We start from the raw sequence: 22,112 nt of genomic DNA, 5'->3' as shown, positions 1-22,112 counted from the left end.
GTAAAAACTGACGGTATCATTGGAATACGTGGCAACAGGACCACTGTTCCTTTAAACTTCCCAGTTAAAATGGTTGCTTTAAGTATATTTCCGGTGATCCTTTTGATGACCAAACGCATACCGCAGCATAATTGAGGCGGATTCAAAGATTATTATTAAGATTATGTTGTGGCATTCCAGGTATATCTAGTGAATGTAAAAATTCAGTTCGAAAATTTACACTTTCATTATCATCAATAACAGTATCGATTGATTTAAAAGAGATCAGATTGCCTGGTAACAACAACATCAACATTTTTGGTTGCCAAAATCGCCCTATGACGAAACCAGCTATTATTGAAAGAATTATTCTGTATGTCCGGAAAAATACTCTGAATCAACTCATTTTTATTCTGAAGTACAGTGCAAAAATTGTCTGGCAGTTTAATGCATTGCGTTGAATCTACCAGCGTGTTCACCTAATGGTACTTTATCGGCTTTTATGACAATTTGATAGTTGTCATTTTGCAATCGTGGCGAAACTCTTTTAATCAATCGAAATAGTTAATTCTAATCTTTTAAAAAAACATTAACATCACAATTGCTCTTTCCTCTGCTTTTTGTTCAATGAAATTATACTGGCACCGAGTCGTCACGCGCTCTTCACAATTCCCCATAAAATAACTTTGAAGAAATTTCGGATTATCATCAGGCAATGACATTAATGACCCGATTTTATGATACACTTGGCCTTGTACTTTAAATGTGAAGATCGCAAATTTTAGTTGCTCAAAATGACGTCATTTGGAAGCAAGAATTAAATTTGCGTATCTTACGCAATAATGATTTTGAATTATCTGAATTGCCTGCAAGAAGGGTTCAGGCGGAATGGGTAGAGGTGACAGCGCAACTTTTCCTGAGGCACAGCACATGCCGGCTGCTTCATGCCGAAATTTCAGTGCCTGACAATATAGACTTATTTTGTCCATTCCCCCGATAGACATTTTTGAATGCGCAGAGTAGTTAATATCTGGTGCATATTCAAAAACAAGACGAACGAATGATGTACATGTTAATAAGCGATTTGCTGTGTCAATTAATGAGCTCTTTCAGTACTTCTGCGCCGTACCTCTCTGCTCCTCACGTTGCCTCAGCCTCATTTCAGGGTCTGAACAGTATATGCCCGCTCCAACTCCTCCTTCCATCTTGGAGCCGTTGGTGTATATATTGAGGTGTTGAGCAGAGTCCTGGCCTGACTTCCAGTCATTTGGTCCCATGAATACTGTTGTGTTTACATCCGGGCACGTTCTAGGTATCATGTAGTCAGATGTACTGCTCACGTGTCGACCAATTGAACTGTGCCCGAAACCTTGTAGCGACCAGTTTCCTGATGCAACCAGACGTTGTGCCGCCTTTCCTGCTGTCAGTTGCGCTTGGATATCTAGGGGATATATACCGATTATGGTTTCGAGTGCTTTAGTGGGGGTTGACCTCAGCGCCCCTGATATGCAGAGCAGTGCCTGCCGCTGGGTTCTCTCCATAAGCTTATTATATGTTTTCTTCTCCGTGGCTTGCCACCACTCTAAGACTCCATTCAGCAGAACCGACGCACCACCGATATGTAGACCCAACGCATTAGAGCGGGTGAGAGGCCCCATGTGCTGCTAAGCATCTTCTTGGATGCATATAGCGCTATGGTGGCCTTTTTTATCCTCTCCACTACATTGGCTCTCCACGTCAGCTTGCTGTCAAGTACAATGCCGAGGTATTTGACTTGTGTTTTCGGGGTCAGCCTGGTTTTGTTAATTTTCGGGGGGATCCATTGCGGCACCTTGTATCTCTTGGTGAAGAGAATAAGGTCCGTCTTATCCGCATTGATATTGAGTCCTACCCTCTCCGCCCACTCACATATCTCCCTGAGCGTTGTTTCCATGATCGAGCTGAGGGTCGATGGACAGACTCCCGTGATACTTATGCTTATGTCATCCGCATAAGCTGTTATCTTTGGTGCTTTCCTTTTGAATCTCTTGATTAGGTCGTCTACCACCAGATTCCATAGGAGGGGCGACAGAACCCCACCTTGTGGCGTGCCTCTGTGCGCTCCATGGAAGCGGTGCCCCAATATGATTGTACCCGCCGGCAACTTAGAAGATTTCTTAATCACAAGTTGATAGCGGGCACGTGTTGGTCGCTTCTAGGCAATCCATTATTGCGTCCGTGCTAACGTTGTTGAATGCCCCGGATATGTCCACGAACACTCCAAGTGCATATTCCTTATTGTTTAGGGCTCTCTCAATGGTGGCTCCCAACGAATATAGTGCCGTCTCCACTGATTTCCCCATTGTGTAGGCGTGCTGGTTGGTCGACAGTAGTCTCCCTACATCGTTCATGATGTATAGGTCCAGCAGCTTTCCAGCGTTTTAAGTAGAAATGAGGTGAGGCTTATTGGTCTGTAATCCTTGGGGCTCACGTGACTGCACTCTCCTGCTTTGGGCAGGAAGACAATCCGAGAGGTCCTCCATTGGATAGGGATAAAGCCCGTGCTTAAACGAGCTGTATATATTGCGCAGAGCCATGGGTTGATCACTTCCTTGGTCACCTGCAGCATGGCTGGGAATATTCCATCTAGTCCTGGTGCTTTTATCCTCGCAAAGGAGTCTATAGCCCAGTGGATTCTACTAGAGGATATTAGATCTTTTGGGAGATGCTCTACTCCAGCTGCTAGGTCCTGGTGCTTATTCGCATCTGATACCTCAGTGCATCCTGGGAAATGCGCATGCATTAGTGCTGTTAGGGCCTCTTCGCTGTCCTCAGTCCACTGTCCGTCGTCGCGTTTAATCTGACTCTGAATGGTTGGCTGCTTCGAAAGCAGCTTCCGGAGTTTAGCCGTTTCTGGGGCAGTCTCTATATTGGAGCAGAAGTTTCTCCACGTGCTTCTCTGCGCCTTGCGTATTTCCTTCTTGTAGTCCCATAGTAGGACTTTGTATTCCTTATTGACGATATAATCTTGCGTCTGCTTGGCGATTTTGAAGAATCTTTGAGTTTGTTTCATCAGAGCTGTAGTGAGACATAAGGTTAGCGTGTAAACCCTTCCGTACAAGTACGGTGGTTCTATTCCTGCTTACCGTTGGTGGATGGAGCAAATTGTAATTTGCGGACTTCAGTCCGGCGATGGCATTGCCTGAGGCTATCCATGGCTCCTGGACCAAAGCTATGTCGGCGGATCCTTGCTCCATGGCTATGAGGAGTTCTGCCGACGCGACCTTGCTCTTATGGAGGTTGAGCTGCAGCACCCTGAGTGTCATGGGTACTGGGCTCACCTCCATACGACGGGTTGACTACTACGGTCAGGTCACCGTCCTCTCCTTCGTCGGACTCATCCAGCGTCATTTCCCGGTCGGCATCCACGATGGTTTCCAGACCTCGGTCCTTCTCCACCACATCTGCCTTCAGGGTGTGAGCATCCGTATCCCCGGGGTGGCGCTTTTTGAGGAGCAGGTATACGCTACCCATGCCCCACGCATCTTCCCGTATCTGGGATAGAGGATGTCCTCTCCCTCCTTGTTTATCTGGAGGACTGCACTGCAGCACCCGTCACATCCGAGGTGCACCCGCTTGCGACACGCAGAGAGGACGCCTTCCACAGACGTTTAGGCTGACATCCTAGCCCTGGTTTCATCATTTATACCGTCCAGAATGGTATCTTTTTCGGGGGTACCGCCCGCTTGCGTTTTATGCCTTTCGTCTGGCACCTCCAGCCATGGCTAACGGCTCACTTCCTTAGGCTTTTAAGGGCAGAAGGAGTTGAACCGTAGCCTTTGCTAGACACTATTATCGCGGACGGGGCATGCAGCGATGCATTACCCGATTCCGGGTTAATACAGTGGCCATTGCCCAGACGGCACCCTCGGGGAGGGTTCAGATGGAGGATTTTTGCCAGACAATAATATGCTGTGTGAAAGTGGGAGAGCTGGTGTTGTTTACTTGTTTGGAACACGCGATCGCTGCACTCTTCATAAAAAGCGTAGAAGCCAGGTATCTCATTCTTGCCCTTGTTAGGGCCGGACATTTGCAAATGAGATACTCCAAGGTTTCGGTTGCCTCGGATTCATCACATTTTCGGCACTTGTCGTTGTCGGTAATACCCAGCTTGACTGCATGTGCAGCAGACAGGCAGTGACCTGTTGGAATACCTACTAACATTCTGCAGTCCTTCCGCGGAAGATGCAGCACGTAGTGAGTAAGTTTCTCGTTGTGCTCTTTGCACATAAGTTTTGATATTCTGCAGGTTGCGGAATTACTCCTCCATCTGCTTATTGCGCTTGGATCAGCCCGTTTCTACAGCTCGCTTTGGAGCGTTCTTAGGGAGGCAGGGACGTTTTCTGCTCTTTCACTCGCCAGTCCGACTTAACTTAAGGGGGGATATACATGTAAGCGATCAAAATTTGGCCATTTTTCGTGATTTTTTTTTTATAAGAAATAGTCAAGCAATCATCGTGAAACTTTGGATATAGTTAAAAGTAGAATCAGAGATGATAAAAAAAAATTAGTTATAAACAATATTTTACAAAATGGCGGATTTATGGAACATATTCCGTAGCACCTCGAGCTTTGAGTTGCCGTGCTATGGACACGATAGAGTTCGTAATTCCTGTCCGAAATGCGTAAAATAAAATTTTTTGTATTCATTACACCTTTATCTTCAATTTGACCTAAAAAACCAAAAAGAAATCAAGACAAAAAAAAATTTTGATTTGAAGGAAAAAATGCCATTTTCAGATGGTCAGTTTTCACTTCCCACCCTCTTAAAAAATAGTAAAACTCAGTTTTATAACAACCATTTAGGTTCAAATAGAAGATAATTTCATGCTGATCATAACAATTTTTGATTCACTCCGATATGTTACGTAGTTTTTTGTGAATCGTGTCCATAGCATAGGTAGAAATGCAAAAATTGAAAGCTGAGAAGAAGATGATTCAAGTTTTTGATGCGCCCACGTTAACACTTGTGAACCTCGCGTGTATACTTGATTTGAGGCACTTAAAGTTGGAATTCGATAATGAGACTTACACAGTATCTTCTTTAAGTAATAAACTATTTTTTAAAACAAAAATAAAATTTGCTAAAAAAATTTTGGTTTACATGTATATCCCACCTTAAGTACCTCTGTTTCTAACAGCCTTGAGTTTTCACAAACAATTAAATATTATCCCTTACGAACTGTTTCACGCAATATGTTAAACTTATATCACATATACAATACCTGGTACCAAAACTTCAATACCAACAACTCAGACACATCGATGTACTCAAGCATAGCACAAGAAGAAATAACTTGTCTCGACCAAATAAAGTTTACCCGATTTCGATTGCGCCATACAAACCTAACACACAAGCATCAACTAGATACAACAACACAACGAAACTGCCCACTTTGCCATACATACTCCAGTCACTATCAATCACATCCTAAACCTTTGCCCTTTACCCATATGAAACAAAACATCATTAAAAACATAAACGACACCCCTCTACAGAAAACATTAAAATAACAAAATTTCTTAAAGAATCACAATTATATCACAATATTTAATACAAGAACAACAATAAAAATTGTACAAATTGTAAATAAAACACCATTAACCTTGTATATAGTCGATGGACCTGGCAGCTCGTACTATATATTTATATGTTAGTTTTAGTTAAAAAACATGTATATAATGTTGAGCCGGCTTGTGGTCAGGGAGGGGGTGGTGGAGTACCAAAATAAATGAAACACTTTTATTTTGATTTGGTCCGATGTATTTCGGTTGATCCACGTCAACCACGTGCTCAAATCGTCTTAGAATATCCTTCATTTTCTTATTGTAATCGTCCATTTCCATTGCTACCGTTTTATTTCCTTTGTCTGAAGCTAAAATCCTAATGTTGTTATTTTGCTTAAGAAATTTCCGTGTTCGTCCCACTGCGTCAAGTATTCCGCGGTCCATGCCAGTGTGGTTGTTGTTTCCTCGATTGTCTGTTATACGTAAAGAGAATTCCATGCACGTTGCTTCTTGTTCTTCTTTGTTTTTATTGACAATGGAAAAAAAAACAATGTTATCTACAAAATTCCGTGTAACGGTATTGACAACAGACCATGCAATAACATGTACTAGACGTCTGCATGAAACCACTCACAACATACGCTTTATTGAATACATTCGAATGAAATAGAATGGAATGAGTGGAATGCATGAAATGAAACGACATTGTATCAGGTATGCGTTCTCGCTTTGCTTCACAGCTTGGGACGTTGAACGAAATGAAAGAGAACGAATGACGCGAAAAAAGAAACAACCAATTTGGCAATGCGTGTTACATTCGAATGATTCGAGTTGTTGTGCACGGATTCGAATTTTCAGAGATCGCGGGTGAAAGACAGAGAAGCATGGAAGAACCCAAGACGGGAAAAGAAGCCGACGAATCTGTATTTTAGTTTAATGTTGCTGTTTTAAATTAAAGTTTTAATTTTAATATAATTATAACAATTTGTTTGTTTTTCGTGCGTAGATATTAACATGCGTTTAGTATTAACCAACGTGACCTGTCCATAAGTGTTTTTTGTGTTATATTTTTCAGAGTTAATTTAATTTGTTTGAAAAATATAGGTTGTGCAAAGCGCGGTGGATGTTAAAGAGGAGATTAAAAGTGGCATGTACACCTTGGTAGAAAAGAGAGGCAGAAGCGAAGTTTGGCAATTTTTCTCCAAAATTAAAAACCAAAATGGAGAAGAATTGGTCGATCTTGTAGCTTGTAAGATGTGCTACACTGTTTTGAAGTTTGCAGGAAGCACGTCTAACCTGGTCAAACACAAATGTTACGACGTTAATGCCATTAAATTCCGCAACGGTGCTCTATTAGATGTAAACAAAGCAACGAAAGACGAGGGCATAACTGTTGTAACAGAATGGGTACTTAAGAATTGCCGCCCACTTAAAATTATTGACGACTCTGGCATTAAGAAGTTTGCATCGTTTTTAATTAATGTTGGAGCAACATATGGTGCAAATGTTGACGTTAATAAGCTGTTACCACATCCAACAACCGTTTCCCGAAACATATCAACAATATATTCGTCCCACTTTGGCCCAATAAAATCGGAAATTGAAAAATATAAAGCCTTTGGGTACGCTATAACGAGTGACATATGGACAGACAACTATTTAAAAACTTCATATTTGTCGTGCACTGTACATTATATAAGAGAGGGAGTTTTGGTTTATCGCCTTATGGCCATGAAGTCAATGAAGGGCTCGCCCAGCACAGGTTTGTTAACCCCAACTTTATGTGTACAAGTATAATTCCAATTTATTCTTTATCAAGGTGTCAATATACGGACAAAAATAGAGGAAATATTGAAGGATTTTGGATGTGACCTCGTTCTTGACAAACCCGTAGTCGTAACTGATCGTGGGTCGAACATGATTAAAGCTTTTTCGGACTCGGAGAAAATTCATTGCGTCAACCACTTGCTCAACAACGCTGTTGAAAAAGCTATTAATGCTATTCCTGAGATGGAAAATATTGTCTCAAGTTGCAGCAAGTTGGTAAAATATTTTAAAAAATCAGGAAATAATTCATCGTTAGGAGTGTCTTTAAAGAGCTTTTGTCCAACTCGGTGGAATACCGTCTACTACTTGCTAAAGTCAATTGAAGTCAATTGGGTAGAGATAACAGATATTTTAAAAGAAAAAAATCAGGCCTGCAGAGTTGAGGGCATTAACATTAATTGTTTAGGTCCAATTGTACGATTGCTGGAAGTTTTTGAAAATGTGTCGAAAAAACTTGAAGCTTCTAAACGCCCAACTATTCATCTCATTTTGCCAAATTTAAATAAGCTAAAGAAAGCCTGCCAGATTGAATACTCTGACTATGACATAGACATAATTAAAAGCCTAAAGTTTGAACTCAATAACCAAATTTTAACAACTGTAACTCCAAATTTGTCAAAATACCACAACATAGCCTTGTTCCTTTTTCCTCCAACAAACAAACTTATTCAATTTACACCGACTGAGAGAGAGAGCATAATTAACGATTGCAAAGTTATTATGAATCACTTTCTCCAAATGAATTGCGAGATTATCAATAACGAATCCCAGTTGGTAGACGATGAATTTGCTGATTACTTAGAGGTCCCCAAATGCGAGACAACACAAGAAAAGGTGGAACAAGAGATTGCTGGATATATGAATATCAATGTTTCATACACGATGGACTTTTGTGCTTTAGCTTGGTGGCATATGAATAAGCTATTTTTTCCGCTGTTGCACAAGACAAGCTGCAAAATGTTTTGCATTCCAGCTAGCAGCGCGGCTTCGGAACGCACATTCTCAAACGCGAGAAATTTAATTACCGAAAAGCGTTCCCAAATAGCCATCAACTCTGATAGTATTAACAAAATAATGTTTTTGCATTCAAAATTAAGTTAGCTAAATCGTAAATTTGAAAATAAGTTTAAGAAAAAACTATGAATTTATATTTTAATTTATTTTTGTTATTGTTAATTTAGAAATTACTTTAAGAGAAAACCATGAAATTATGAATTTAATAGCCATGTTTTTTAGAAATAAGTTAAATAAAAAAGCCATGAATGTAGAAACTCATCAATTGCTTACGTATCAATTTAGACTAGGCAACAGCCAAACGTGGCGGTCGATCAAACCTTTTTTTTCTGAAACATTTGGTACTGTAGTGTTATTTACAGTTGCAACTCGAATCATTCGAATACAGCGTCTCAGTTTTCCGAGTTCTCATTTCATTCCATTCGTTTCTCCTTCTCTATTCTTTGTGCGGCCGAGTCCTACGTAAGCGAGTCAACTCATTCCATTTAGTTTGGCATTTGCTTCAAATTCACTCAACTCATTTTGAGCTTTGTGCATTTAAATGCCATTTTTTTGCCACTCATGTAGATGTCTAATATGTACAACAAAATCAAAATTAAAAACGAAAATAGCCCAACACAGATCAGACTACCAACTATAGCACCATACAAACATCAAAAACCTAGAAACTCTAACAAAGAGCAAATTCCCCGAAGAGTCTTTAAAATAAGGTAGAGGTAGGCGGTTTATATTAAATAGTAAGAATTGGGGACATATTAGGGCAAGAATATACAGAAAAACACCAACAACTATTTTGGGCATGTTTGTAGCTTTGGCGCCACATCTTAAATTTCATTTTTCAATTGAACCTCGCCAACCCTGTTTACATTTTTCGTAGTGTTGGTCAAATTTTCACTGTTAAGAAGAATAAATCAGCGTTGCACCGAAAAATTATGACCGCGGTCCATTTAAGAAAATTCGGAACGGCAAAACCTTATGGGCAGTTAGTTCAACGGACGGTGAATGCGCGTGTGGGAAGACCCTATTATATATATTATTTGTTAAACATTTATCATAGTTGCCCTGAAAATTTTTGGAATGAGTATATTATTTTTAAAAATTTACGAAACTATGCCAAAAAAATCAAAAGTTGGCTCCTATATTTTACCATATATGATAAAGTTTTGAATATTCAAATGTTTGGCCAGGAGATAGAATCGAAACAAATTGATTCTCGTAGGTTCTTCAAAATTAGGGTATTCACCATATTTTCTAGGAACCCTACGAAAGTCATTCTTGCTGGGTCACCTGGCCTATTTCTTTGGGTTGGGGTGATTTGCCCTATTCCAACATCTTGCTTGATTCACAGTATCTTATTTATATCCTTTATATCGTATTATACCTCTTGTATTTTTTAAGACTCCTATTTATAGGTAAGATAAGGTCGGGAAGTTTGTAGAGATTGAAACCGATAAATAATAGAGAAGTCTCGGGAACCACTTTACTTTTATAATAAACATTTTCACACTCAACAAGATTTTCATAGTCATTTATAAATATTTAATAATGTAATCTTTGTTTATTAATTTCAGATAAATCTGTGCGCACGAATGACGTAACAACGAACAGAAGTTGTGATGACATTGAATGGAGTTTTTAATGTGTTGAAATAATCTTTACCTAAAGGCCCCTTAATGCAAGGATGTTACTAACACAAATGCAGTTCTGAAATGTCAATATATATTTTTCACACAAATAGATGTAATTACCACATTCTTCAGTAAAACTAAAAATAAACTATAAATATCAGAATTAATTGTAGATTATGTATGTAAAACAATAATGAAAAGTATCTTTTATAAACCAAATCTAATATACTCCTGTGTTTATAAAATATCAATAAATAAATAATAAAGATCATAAATCAATATAATGTTTTAAATTAAAGTAACATTCACATTTTTATAGTGAGACATACCCACATAACATAAACATAGATTTATGTTTTTTTCAAACCAGAATGTTTTACTTTCAGAATGGTTCGGATTTAAGGATTTTAATAACTACCAGCTTAATTTTTAGCCTCTCATTAATTCAATCACTCACTCACTACGTGCTGCATCTTCCTGGGAAGGACTGCAGAATGTTAGTGGGTATTCTTACAGGTCACTGCCTGTCTGCTGCACAAGCTGGGTATTACCGACAACGCCAAATGCCGGAAATGTGATGAATCCGAGACAACCGAAACCTTGGAGCATCTCATTTGCAAATGTCCGGCCCTAACGAGGGCAAGAATGAGATACCTAGGCTCTCCAGTTCTGGCATCGCTAGAAGATGCCTGCAAGAGGAACCTAGGCGAACTCCTTGCCTTTGCGAAAAACACCTTGATATTCAAGGATCTCGAAACCCGCATAGCTATGGGTCATATTGGCCTATGTGTTGCCCCTCGAGGGACGTCCGGTCTAACCTAACCTAACCTAACCTAACCTAATTTAATCATCTGTGTTAAAAACACTCCTTTCAGATTCCGAAATAACCCATTAGTCTCATAAACTGACTTTGAGTAAAACCCAGCCCCATTAAACTAACCTTGCATGTGAACATCAAAGTGAAAACCAACTGCTTCACGGATGATCTGGAGATCTACAGGTTGGAGCGGTATTTCATCTTAACAAATGATCAAACCAATAATTTAAAAGTTGTTTTTGATCTTGATCTGCTTGTTAAACTACGCCTCAAGCTGGCACTCCATGGCCAGTCCCTCTTAGATCGCACCGGTACTTGCTGATTTTGCGATAGAGTTGCAGGAACTTAGTGGGGTCATCGAAATACTTGGCCATGCCACTGGTCATGTTCCCTGAGGTGTTCCAGGGTGAGACCAAAGACATTAGCCTCCGCGCATGCTCAGGTCTAAAGTTGACCGTAGCTATCTGTGTCCCGCCGAATGCTTTCCGCATCCTGGGTGCAGAGTCGCCTGGGATGTCGCAGTCTTCGCCAGCGAAAAGGGTGGTCATGTCCAGGTCGCGGATCTCCATCTGAACTATCTAATCCATGACAGTCACCTCCGCTTTGCCGGCGATGGCCGTCTTAATGGCAGCTTGTAACTGTTGCGTAGCTGGATCGATGGGCTTCTGCATCCTAAGCTGAAGCTCGCTATTAGCTACCCTTCGCACACCTTGCACGATATTCTTGAGTCCCTGTAAGGAGGGCTCAGTTTTTACTATCTTCAGCATGTCTGCTTAGGATCCTTCGTTGCATTTGATCAGGATAGTATCAGAGCGCTGTTTTCCGCTGATCTTAGCCCTGGTGTGGGGGTTCTTTGGCTTAGGCTTGGCTTTAACATGCTGCCATGCTGGCTTTCCTGGCCTGTCTGGGGGTGCATCTGTATGCGTCGTACCAGTCAGCGTCGGGGTTGTCTGCTGGCTTGCACATGAGGTGGTGCGCTTGGGGTGGGCGTCGGCCATCGCTTCTACAATTTCGAGCTGTAGCTTTCATATAGCCAGCATCGAGTCTATTGTCCTATGCGTGACGTGACGGACTACCTTTTTGTTGTTGCTTTTAGTGTCCGTGAACTTGTGCGCCAGGGTTTGTGCGCTAGTTTCGACCTTCTGCTTTTTGGCTCCGTCGTCAGGGCTCACAGCATCCCGGCTTCTTTTTGGGGTGGCCAACTCCTCTTCGTTATCGCCAAATACGAACACCGGGCCATGCATTTTCGGTGGTGCTGACGTCGGGTGCGTCTTCGTCGTGGTCATAGACGGCGAGCGTTGTATTTTCTGCTTTAGACGCTGAAAGTAACGTAGCAGCTCCTCCTTTGCTCTCGAAACGGCCAGTTCCTGGGTCTCGTCATCCCGGCCTGCTGGCAGCTTCTCCTTATTCATCGCACCTGCTCTTAATGGGGTCCCTCGGTGCGCGGGGATTTCCGCCCTGCGGATGCCTGATGGGAGTTATACCGCTCCGTCTCGGTCCCCAGAGCCCCTTTTTAATTGGCGCCGACTTATCGGAGGGGTTGGAAAATGGAGAGTTCCTTCGCCTTGCGCTCTTAGCCCCACTAAAGCCAACTGCGGAATGTGAAATGACAATTAACCCGAATTTAAACCCAAATCCAAGCTCGATTTAAACCTTGAATTTAAGTAAAATTAAGTCTCGATCTAACTAAAATCTAGACTTCAAATCTAAATAGAATTTAAATCCGACTTATAGCCCAATTCAAATTTAAGTGAAGTTTATTTTAAAAATCAATGTTTAGATTTAGATCTGAACCCAAGATCAATCCCAAGTTCTGAACCTAATTTAAATTGTACTTAAAATTAAATTAACTCCCAATTTGGATCAGATCCCAATTCCAATTAAAATTCAATGCACAGTTTGGATATAAGCGAACCTTAATTCAAAATAAATTAAAAATTTAGACCAACTCTAGGCCCAAGATCAAACAAGTTTAAGGTTAACTTAACTTTAGATTCCGACTTTAAAGTTTAAATCTTGGTTTTACCCTAGATTCAAACCTTAATTTATAATATATCCAAATCTAAATCAAGTTAAAATGATTCTCAGTTGAACTGGATGCCAGTTTACATCTAAATTAAAATTAAGTTCCAATTTAACTCCAATTCAGCCGCAGCCGGAGAACAATTTTGCGTGTGCGCTTCTCTCAGTCCCAACTGCAAGCCTGAGTATATAATTTAAAATGTTCGTTACATTTATAATTATATATTGAATAATTATTATTATTAAAGATGGCGCCCAACGTGGGGCCACGTAATTCTTACGTTGCTTCAGAAACAAATAGACATTTTAACCAATTTTGATGGTTCGGTATGAACTTTTAGCAAAGGCAAGTAAATTTTTACTTTCGTTGCAAATATTGAGTCGTTCCGATTTGTCACTCATCGCAGCTTCAAACCTCGGGTGGAACTTCACTCAAACGCATCGGATCACGGAGAGACAAAATCTTGAGAGATTTGTCGTCCGACCACGGTTGAGTGGAATTGCAAGCGAGGAAGAAAAGCTCAACCAGATACTCTACAATTCAACTAGTGTCAATAGGTCTGTCCATTAAACGCATAGGAATTGCAGTCGGTGAGGTTTCATAATTGCATTGATTGACCACGGGTAATGGACAAACACAACCCACCAAATTTCCATCTAATAAAAAAACAGATAATTTCGCCATTAGTCGCTTCGGAAAGCAGTGCATTTTTTTTCTAAAGAGTTCGCTGACCACGATGAAAGGCGAAACCGATATGCTCAACTTTGCAGAGTGCGAAGGCGCAGGTGGCGCTTAACATATGATAAGCGCCAGGCGTCTAGCACAGGCAGTGTTGTTGTTTTGTCTTTTTCCTTCTTTCCTGTTTCTGCACTTGTCTCATATTCCCAGGGGGATTAGTCACGCTCGACGTCAAATTTGATTTATTACAATTGTTTTTGTTATTTCCGAATTCTTGTGGTTTTGTCTGTTCCGAGTAAATTTTTTTTTTTCATGCTTATGGTTCTGATTTCGTGATCGGCTGATCTTTTGATCTTTTCTTTGTCGTTTGCCGCTTTGAAGCCCGATTAAAGTTTGAGCGTTTGAGAGCGAGCTCATACCATTCCTGAGCGTAAGCGGTAAAGCTGGTCAGGCGTTTAGACAGAGAGTTCAATGACCTCGTACAAGCAAAAGCAGATAAGAAACTCTTATGTCAGTGATTTAGTTGGCATTTTAAAATCAATTAATTCGGCAAGCAGTTCAAAGTAAAAACAAACAAAATTTATACAAGAAAAACAATAATAAATAAAAATTAAATAGAGAACAATTATTAATATTACATTTTAATTATATTTTATATTTTATATTCACATTTATATTTTAGCATAAATATTTTTATTTGGGTTTAATTATATTGTCATAAAAATAATTTAGAAAATCAATATGGAAGAATCAGAGAGTAGTAGTGCACCTATTTGTCCGCTATGCAAAGCTGAATTAGCTGCTGCATCCACTTACACAACTAATTGCGGGCACCAGTTCCATCAGACCTGCGTAGCAGCATATTCTAAATCGAGTACTAAATGCCCTACTGGCTCTGCAATTTGTTTTGAAATACCGGCTACTCCATCCCAGAACACTAGAAGGCAAAAGGGGCAAGTTTTGGCTGTCAGCGACCCAACACCAGGTGGCCAGCGAAATACTCAAGTCCTGGGTACCGCGCAAACTGAGCTGATCGAAAATACAGTCATCAGCGCAGTACAGGCCATGCAAAACGACTTGCTTGCTCAATTGAGTGATAAAATGGCCCAGTTGTTCCAAACCAACTTGGCTGGCCATTATCAGCCAGGAGGAGGGACAAACCCTGGAGCTGAAACAGTCCTAGACGGTGATAACCGTCCTCTATTTGACCACCGTAGAGAGCTAGCAGGTTCCAGACGCGATACGCCCAGAAGTTTCGCTTCAGAATTCTATCGGGTCGAGGCTCTTACATACCAGACTCTGGAGGGGAACTTCGCCATTCTCAGCAGCAATGCAAGCCTTTTGTTTGAGGGAAAGGCTAGGGAGTTTTATTGGCGGTGCCACAAAAAGCTGACCGAACTATGGTGGGATTATCTTTGCACGGCATTGAGAAGACAGTTTAGGGATGGTCGGACGGATATAGACATCAGGGAGGCAATTCGCGATTGGAAACAAAAAGAAAAGGAAGGGTTCGACGAATTTTATGAGGCCTTGTCCGAAATGATGGATGCGCTTAAAATGCCCTTGACGGAGCTGGAAGTTGTGGAGATTTTAAGGCGGAATTTGAGGCCAGACATTAGACATGAGATTCTGAATTTGCAAATCAAAACTGTGGAAAATTTAAGAGAAGTTTGTCATCGCAGGGAAAACTTTCTTGAGGATTTGCGAAAGACCCAGGGATACCAAAGGTCGGTGTCAGTCCGTAGGCCAGTCGCAGAGCTAGTCGAGGGGGCACCGTGGGAAGACGCAGAGGAGTTTTCGGAAGAGGAAGTTGGTCAGGAAGTTGGGGCGGTAGCACTCATTTGTTGGAATTGCCACAAAGAGGGCCACCGGTACCAAGACTGCGGATCAAAAAGAAAAATTTTCTGCTATGGTTGCGGGGCTAAAAACGCGTATAAAACGACCTGTGTTCGCTGTCAAAAAAACGGGATTTCGAACACAGGCAGCAGCCGCTTGCAGTCCTGTGTTCTCAGAAACAAGGCGACACACACGGAGACGAGTCAGCAGTAGGATCTGATCAGTCTGAGCCAGTAGGAGATAATAGGGTGCAGCCACATGGAGTTTTGGCCAAAAATAGTTAGTAAGGAGATAAATTTAAATAGTTATTTAGTAGAAAACTCAGTTATTTCAAGGAATGCAAAAAGGATGAAAGAATTTTGGAAGACAGTCCGAACAGTGAATTCCATTCGATTCAAAGCTAATGATCAGCGTCCCTATGCCGAGGTCTGGTTGCTGGATAGAGTAGTGGTCGGATTGTTGGATACCGGGGCGGCGATCAATGTTATTGGTGGCCACTTAGCAAAACAGGTCATATGCAGTGGAGTAAAATTTAAGAGAGCGGCCACGGTAGCCCACACGGCAGATGGGAAAACGCAGAACATTGTGGGAAGATTTAAGACTCAGGTCACTTTCAAGGATATAACTAAGGAAGTAGAGTTTCACATAGTCCCTTCTCTGAATCAAGATCTGTATTTGGGAATCCAGTTTTGGTCAGATTTTAAGTTGCTCCCGGAAAATATGTAGATCGCTGAGATTACATCGGATTCCCATAGTCTCTCTGAAAGCCAACAAGGCAGTCTTAGTGCTGTGGTGGCCAAATTTCCTTCGTTCGCTATCTCAGGTTTGGGGAAGACAAATTTGCTCTCGCACGAAATCGATGTGGCGGAAGCCAAACCCATAAAGCAGCGTCACTTCCCTGTGTCTCCCGCTGTCGAGAAGCTGCTATATGCGGAAATCGACAGGATGTTCGAAATGGGAGTGATAGAGGAGTCCCAGAGCGCTTGGTCGTCGCCAGTTGTTCTCGTCCAAAAGCCAGGAAAGGTTCGACTGTGCTTAGACAGTCGAAAAGTGAATGCGGTGACGACAAAAGATGCATATCCCCTGCCGCAGATCGATGGCATATTGTCGAGGTTGCCAAAGGCGATGTTTATCTCCAGTCTAGATCTAAAAGATGCGTATTGGCAGATCCCTCTTGACCCCAAGTCTCACGGCTTTTACCGTCCCAGGAAAGCCGCTCTACCAATATAAGGTGATGCCATTTGGTCTGACTAACGCATCTTAGACGATGACGCGGCTAATGGATCGAGTCATACCCGCAGATTTGAGGAATGAGGTTTTCGTTTATTTAGATGACCTTCTAGTGGTCTCTGACACCTTTGAGAGGCATTTGCGAGTGTTGGGATTGGTAGCTGATAGAGTTCGAGCAGCTGGTTTAACTCTAAACGTAGAGAAAAGCCACTTTTGCATGAAGTCAGTGAAGTATTTGGGGCATATTGTTGGTAACGGAGTTATACGTACTGACCCCGAAAAAATATCTGCGATGTCCGAATTCCCACTCCCGAAAAGTTTGAAATCCCTTCGTAGCTTCTTAGGGATGGTTGGGTGGTATCGCAAATTCATGAGCAATTTTGCCTCTGTGGCTGCTCCGTTGACAGACTTGCTCAAGCCTAGGAAGAAATTCCATATGACGCCAGAAGGTGAGAAGGCATTTCAAGAGCTGAAAAATATGTTGTGTTCGGCTCCTGTGCTTCGTGCAATGCGATGCATCTAAGACAGGAGTAGGTGGAGTTTTAGTGCAGAAGACAGAGCAAGGGGATGAGTATCCAATTGCTTTCGTATCTAAGAAGCTCAATAAGGCACAGAGAAATTATTCTGTCACTGAGCAGGAGTGTCTGGCGGCTATAGCCTGCATTAAGCGGTTTAGGCCGTATATTGAGGGACACGAATTTACAGTTATCACGGACCACGCTTCTCTTAAATGGCTAATGTCCCAAACTGACCTGCACTCGCGCTTAGCCCGTTGGGCATTAAAGCTGCATGGCTTTAATTTCAAAATAGAGCACCGCAGTGGGAGGCTCAATGTGATGCCAGATGCTCTATCAAGAGTAAACGAAGCAGAAATGGCCAGCATTGTAGCGAGCCAGGGTTTAATGGTGGATCTTCAGTCGCCAGAGTTTAAATTCGGGAGATATGTCGAGTTGTTAGAGCGAGTTAAGGCTAATGAGGAGAAGTTGCCTGACCTAAAAGTAAGGGATGGACTATTATACCGAAGATCCGAGCACGCAACAGGGGATCCTTTGTATGATACCTTTGTTTGGAAGCTGTGGATACCAGCAGGTTTAGTGCCTGAGGTATTAAAGAAAAATCATGGTGATCCTCTTGCTTCGCATGGTGGTATCCATAAAACGCTTGAACGGATTCGGCGTTACTACTATTGGCCCAGCTTAGTAAACGATGTAAAATCGTATATCCAATCCTGTGAAGTCTGTAAGACCACCAAAGCGCCGAACAGGACTCAGCGACCGCCAATAGGCGTTGCGCCTGAGTCGCAAAGATTTTTCCAGCGTTTGTACATTGATTTCCTTGGACCCTATCCACGCTCTCGTAGCGGCAATGTTGGGATATTTATTGTGCTGGACCACTATTCCAAGTTTGTGTTCCTGAAAGCCGTAAAGAAACTCACGGCGGATGTTGTCCTCAAGTATCTGCAGCAGGAATTGTTCCACACTTTTGGAGTGCCGGAGACGTTAGTGTCCGATAATGGTTCTCAATTTAGGGCTGAGGCGTTTCAAAAGTTCTTGAGGGAGCATGAGATCTCGCACACTCTAACAGCCGCGTATAGCCCACAGGCGAACGCATCTGAAAGGGTGAATCGTTCGGTGATCGCTGCGATTCGATCCTATGTTAGAGCAGACCAAAAAGATTGGGACGAGCAGCTAAGTAGCATTTGTTGCGCCCTTCGCTCAGCAGTGCATTCGGCAATCGGTACAACCCCATATTACATGGCGATCGGACAGCACTTCATGACGTCCGGGTCGTCATATAAACTGTTAAGGCTATTGGGCCTGTTGGAGGACAGGTCGGCAGTTTATTCTCGAGGGGATTCTTTGGAATTGGCGAGGCTAAAGGCAATGGAGGTGATGGGCAAACAGAATGCGAAGAACGAGCGTCAATACAATTTGCGAGCTAGGGACGTGGTTTACGCTGAAGGACAGGAAGTTTATAGGAAGAACTTCAAGCAAAGCAGTTTTCCGGCCGGATACAGTTCCAAACTGGGACCCGCTTATATAAAGGCGAGAGTTCGGAAGAAGCTTGGCAATTCCTGCTATGAGCTGGAAAATTTGAATGGTCGAACTGTAGGGCGGTTCCATGCGAAGGACATGAGGCAGTAGACCGGATAGGCTACAAGCCTTGGGTGGATCAGCCTTCGGGTGTCTAACCCCAAGTCTGCTCTTCAGAGGGGGCTTTTGTAGCGCTTTTAGCATGAGAGTTGGTTTTTAGCGCCACCTAGGGGTGGGTGAGCGACGTAAGAAGGAGGAAAGGTAGATCAGGAAGGGAGAGTAACAGAGTGAAATGTCAACCTGCTCTGGGGCACATCTCTCCTTTTGGACTCGGGAAGGGGATAGCCGCCAGAAAGTTGGCGTCGGTTCGATCTTTCCCAATCCATCCTTCAAGCGGTCGAGAAGTGCCAACAAGCGGACAGACCCTAAGGGAGAAACACTTTAGTACCAGCTATACCAGCCTTTCCGCTAAATAGAGCGAGGTGAGTTGGCGAAAAAAAAAGGAGAAATAAATAGGTTTATCTGACAGGGGCCTGCCCAATTTATTATACAGGTTGCGGCAGCAGAAAGCGAGTATTTCGTCAAGGAAAATCCCCATCAGCGCAGAAGCCAGCGCCAAGATCAGCCACCGGGAAAGAAAGAGAGAAAATAGCGCTCCGGAGTGGTTTAAAAAAGCGCTCAATTGCGAGCGCTGTGGCCACGAAAGGAGGGCCAATAAAACGCTCAGGCCAGTCGTCGCGGAAGCGCTCGCCGGAGCGCCTTAATTCGGCGGAGTTACTCCAAATCGTCAAGCAGAGACGAAAGTTCCTTTTTTTTGCTGTGCTTAGGAAAACCGACCGAATTTATTTGCCAAGTGTTGTGAGAAAAACTCGAGCTCTTAACTGGGGAAATCCCGACCCAGGAAAAGGGAAAAATTTCGCTGAGAAAAAATATAACATAACCTGCCAGTGCCACATAAAAATTTTGAGTGGAAAAAAAAGGGAAGAAAAAGTAAAAAAAAAAAAACGAACTAGAGAAAAAAAAAGAGAAAGAAAATCTCGAAGAAAAAAAATGAAGCTGATTTAGATTTAGTTAGTTAAATTTATTTATTAATTTTTTTTAAGTGAAATGAGCCGAGAGTGAAGAGAAATTTGTTCAATTTAATTGGCCAATGGGCGAAGGCATGTAGAGGCAAGAATCGAGAGAGTTTAGTTTTTGTGTTGTAATTTTTCGTCTCTGCTCCGGTCGTGTAATTTTTATTTAATGTTTCTTTTGAAAGTGTGATCTTTGACCCCCCCCCCCCTCCAAATAACATTCTTAGCGTTGCAGCCTCCTGAAAGCGCTTTCATCGAGGGATCTGTTTGTGGGGAAGACAACGAATATGCCACCCTTTGGTTTATAATAAAAACGCACGATAGGTAATTTAATATAAGCCGTGTTTAATGTTTGTGTTCTTTACTCGGATCTGCAGACTGTGTGTATAAAAAGCTTGGCTTCAATATATATACATGTTTATGGGATAACAAATGTAGTTTTGCTGATAGATAACGCGACAGCTTTAGCGAGATAAGAAAAGAGTAGCAAAGAGAAAACATAAGAGCGCTGCAGGTGCAGCGGCACACCTATGCGCTCGTGACTAGGTGCCGGCGGTCTGCTCCGAACATACTCCCCCCGTTGGAAGAGGTACGGTTCCAACCATCTCGGAATCGATGAGCAGAGCGGCTAGTTTGGCGACGGCTCTCTTGATAAGACCCGTAGCGGTACGGACCATAGCTACTCTGATGACGCCGTCTCCGCCGGGTATGACGTCCTCGATGCACCCAAGCTGCCATTTCAATGGGGGAATGTTGTCATCCTTCAGCACCACTATGACTATGCTTCCAACCTTGATGTTGGACGTTTCGACGCGCCACTTGCTCCTTTCTTGAAGAAGGGACAAATATTCGCTGCTCCATTTTTTCCAGAAGTGTTGTTGCATCTGGGTCACCCGTTGCCATCTGCTGAGGCGGCCTTCGCGAAGATGAGTGATGTCAGGCTCAGGAAATTTTGTGAAGCTGGAACCCTTCAGGAAATGCGCAGGCGTTAGCACCTCAAGGCTCTCAGCATTTTCTGAAATTGGACAGAGTGGACGGGAGTTAAGGATGGCAGAAATCTCATAGGCAAGAGTTCTTAATTCATCGATGGCTAAGACGGATGCACCGACGACTCTGTAGAAGTGATATTTGGCCGACTTCACAGCGGCCTCCCATAAACCACCGAAGTGCGGGGCACGCGGAGGGATGAACTTCCAATCGATCCCATCAGCTAAACAGGCCGAAGATATCGATGCCGTGTGTTGCATGAGATCTCGCACACTCTAACAGCCGCGTATAGCCCACAGGCGAACGCATCTGAAAGGGTGAATCGTTCGGTGATCGCTGCGATTCGATCCTATGTTAGAGCAGACCAAAAAGATTGGGACGAGCAGCTAAGTAGCATTTGTTGCGCCCTTCGCTCAGCAGTGCATTCGGCAATCGGTACAACCCCATATTACATGGCGATCGGACAGCACTTCATGACGTCCGGGTCGTCATATAAACTGTTAAGGCTATTGGGCCTGTTGGAGGACAGGTCGGCAGTTTATTCTCGAGGGGATTCTTTGGAATTGGCGAGGCTAAAGGCAATGGAGGTGATGGGCAAACAGAATGCGAAGAACGAGCGTCAATACAATTTGCGAGCTAGGGACGTGGTTTACGCTGAAGGACAGGAAGTTTATAGGAAGAACTTCAAGCAAAGCAGTTTTCCGGCCGGATACAGTTCCAAACTGGGACCCGCTTATATAAAGGCGAGAGTTCGGAAGAAGCTTGGCAATTCCTGCTATGAGCTGGAAAATTTGAATGGTCGAACTGTAGGGCGGTTCCATGCGAAGGACATGAGGCAGTAGACCGGATAGGCTACAAGCCTTGGGTGGATCAGCCTTCGGGTGTCTAACCCCAAGTCTGCTCTTCAGAGGGGGCTTTTGTAGCGCTTTTAGCATGAGAGTTGGTTTTTAGCGCCACCTAGGGGTGGGTGAGCGACGTAAGAAGGAGGAAAGGTAGATCAGGAAGGGAGAGTAACAGAGTGAAATGTCAACCTGCTCTGGGGCACATCTCTCCTTTTGGACTCGGGAAGGGGATAGCCGCCAGAAAGTTGGCGTCGGTTCGATCTTTCCCAATCCATCCTTCAAGCGGTCGAGAAGTGCCAACAAGCGGACAGACCCTAAGGGAGAAACACTTTAGTACCAGCTATACCAGCCTTTCCGCTAAATAGAGCGAGGTGAGTTGGCGAAAAAAAAAGGAGAAATAAATAGGTTTATCTGACAGGGGCCTGCCCAATTTATTATACAGGTTGCGGCAGCAGAAAGCGAGTATTTCGTCAAGGGAAATCCCCATCAGCGCAGAAGCCAGCGCCAAGATCAGCCACCGGGAAAGAAAGAGAGAAAATAGCGCTCCGGAGTGGTTTAAAAAAGCGCTCAATTGCGAGCGCTGTGGCCACGAAAGGAG

General features: G+C 42.9%; 3 protein-coding genes across 3 annotated transcripts in view; 2 read left to right on the top strand and 1 right to left on the bottom strand.

Moving 5' to 3' along the window:
- Stlk (Ste20-like kinase) overlaps positions 1 to 10,274 on the top strand; it is a 58,196-nt gene extending 47,922 nt beyond the window's left edge. The window contains exon 4 of the mRNA XM_041777450.2: positions 9,939 to 10,274. Coding sequence (XP_041633384.1) covers positions 9,939 to 10,006 — 68 coding nt within the window. The 3' untranslated portion in view covers positions 10,007 to 10,274. The remainder of the gene's footprint in view (positions 1 to 9,938) is intronic.
- Positions 10,275 to 20,227: 9,953 nt separating this feature from the next.
- LOC121503224 (uncharacterized) lies at positions 20,228 to 20,932 on the bottom strand. Its single transcript, XM_041777455.1, has one exon. The coding sequence runs from the start codon at positions 20,930 to 20,932 to the stop codon at positions 20,228 to 20,230; it is 705 nt and encodes a 234-aa protein (XP_041633389.1).
- Positions 20,933 to 21,124: 192 nt separating this feature from the next.
- LOC121503223 (uncharacterized) lies at positions 21,125 to 21,514 on the top strand. Its single transcript, XM_041777454.1, has one exon. It carries the CDS (start codon positions 21,125 to 21,127, stop codon positions 21,512 to 21,514), a length of 390 nt encoding a protein of 129 aa, XP_041633388.1.
- Positions 21,515 to 22,112: the final 598 nt, after the last annotated feature.

Source organism: Drosophila kikkawai, chromosome 2L, assembly GCF_030179895.1.
Source record: "Drosophila kikkawai strain 14028-0561.14 chromosome 2L, DkikHiC1v2, whole genome shotgun sequence".
Classification (NCBI taxonomy): Eukaryota; Metazoa; Arthropoda; class Insecta; order Diptera; family Drosophilidae; genus Drosophila; species Drosophila kikkawai.
This window is presented reverse-complemented; position numbering and strand designations above follow the sequence as displayed.

Excerpts from the sequence above, each read along its gene's own strand:
- LOC121503223 (XM_041777454.1), top strand. The coding sequence starts at position 21,125 with ATGGCGATCGGACAGCACTTCATGACGTCCGGGTCGTCATATAAACTG.
- LOC121503224 (XM_041777455.1), bottom strand. The coding sequence starts at position 20,932 with ATGCAACACACGGCATCGATATCTTCGGCCTGTTTAGCTGATGGGATC.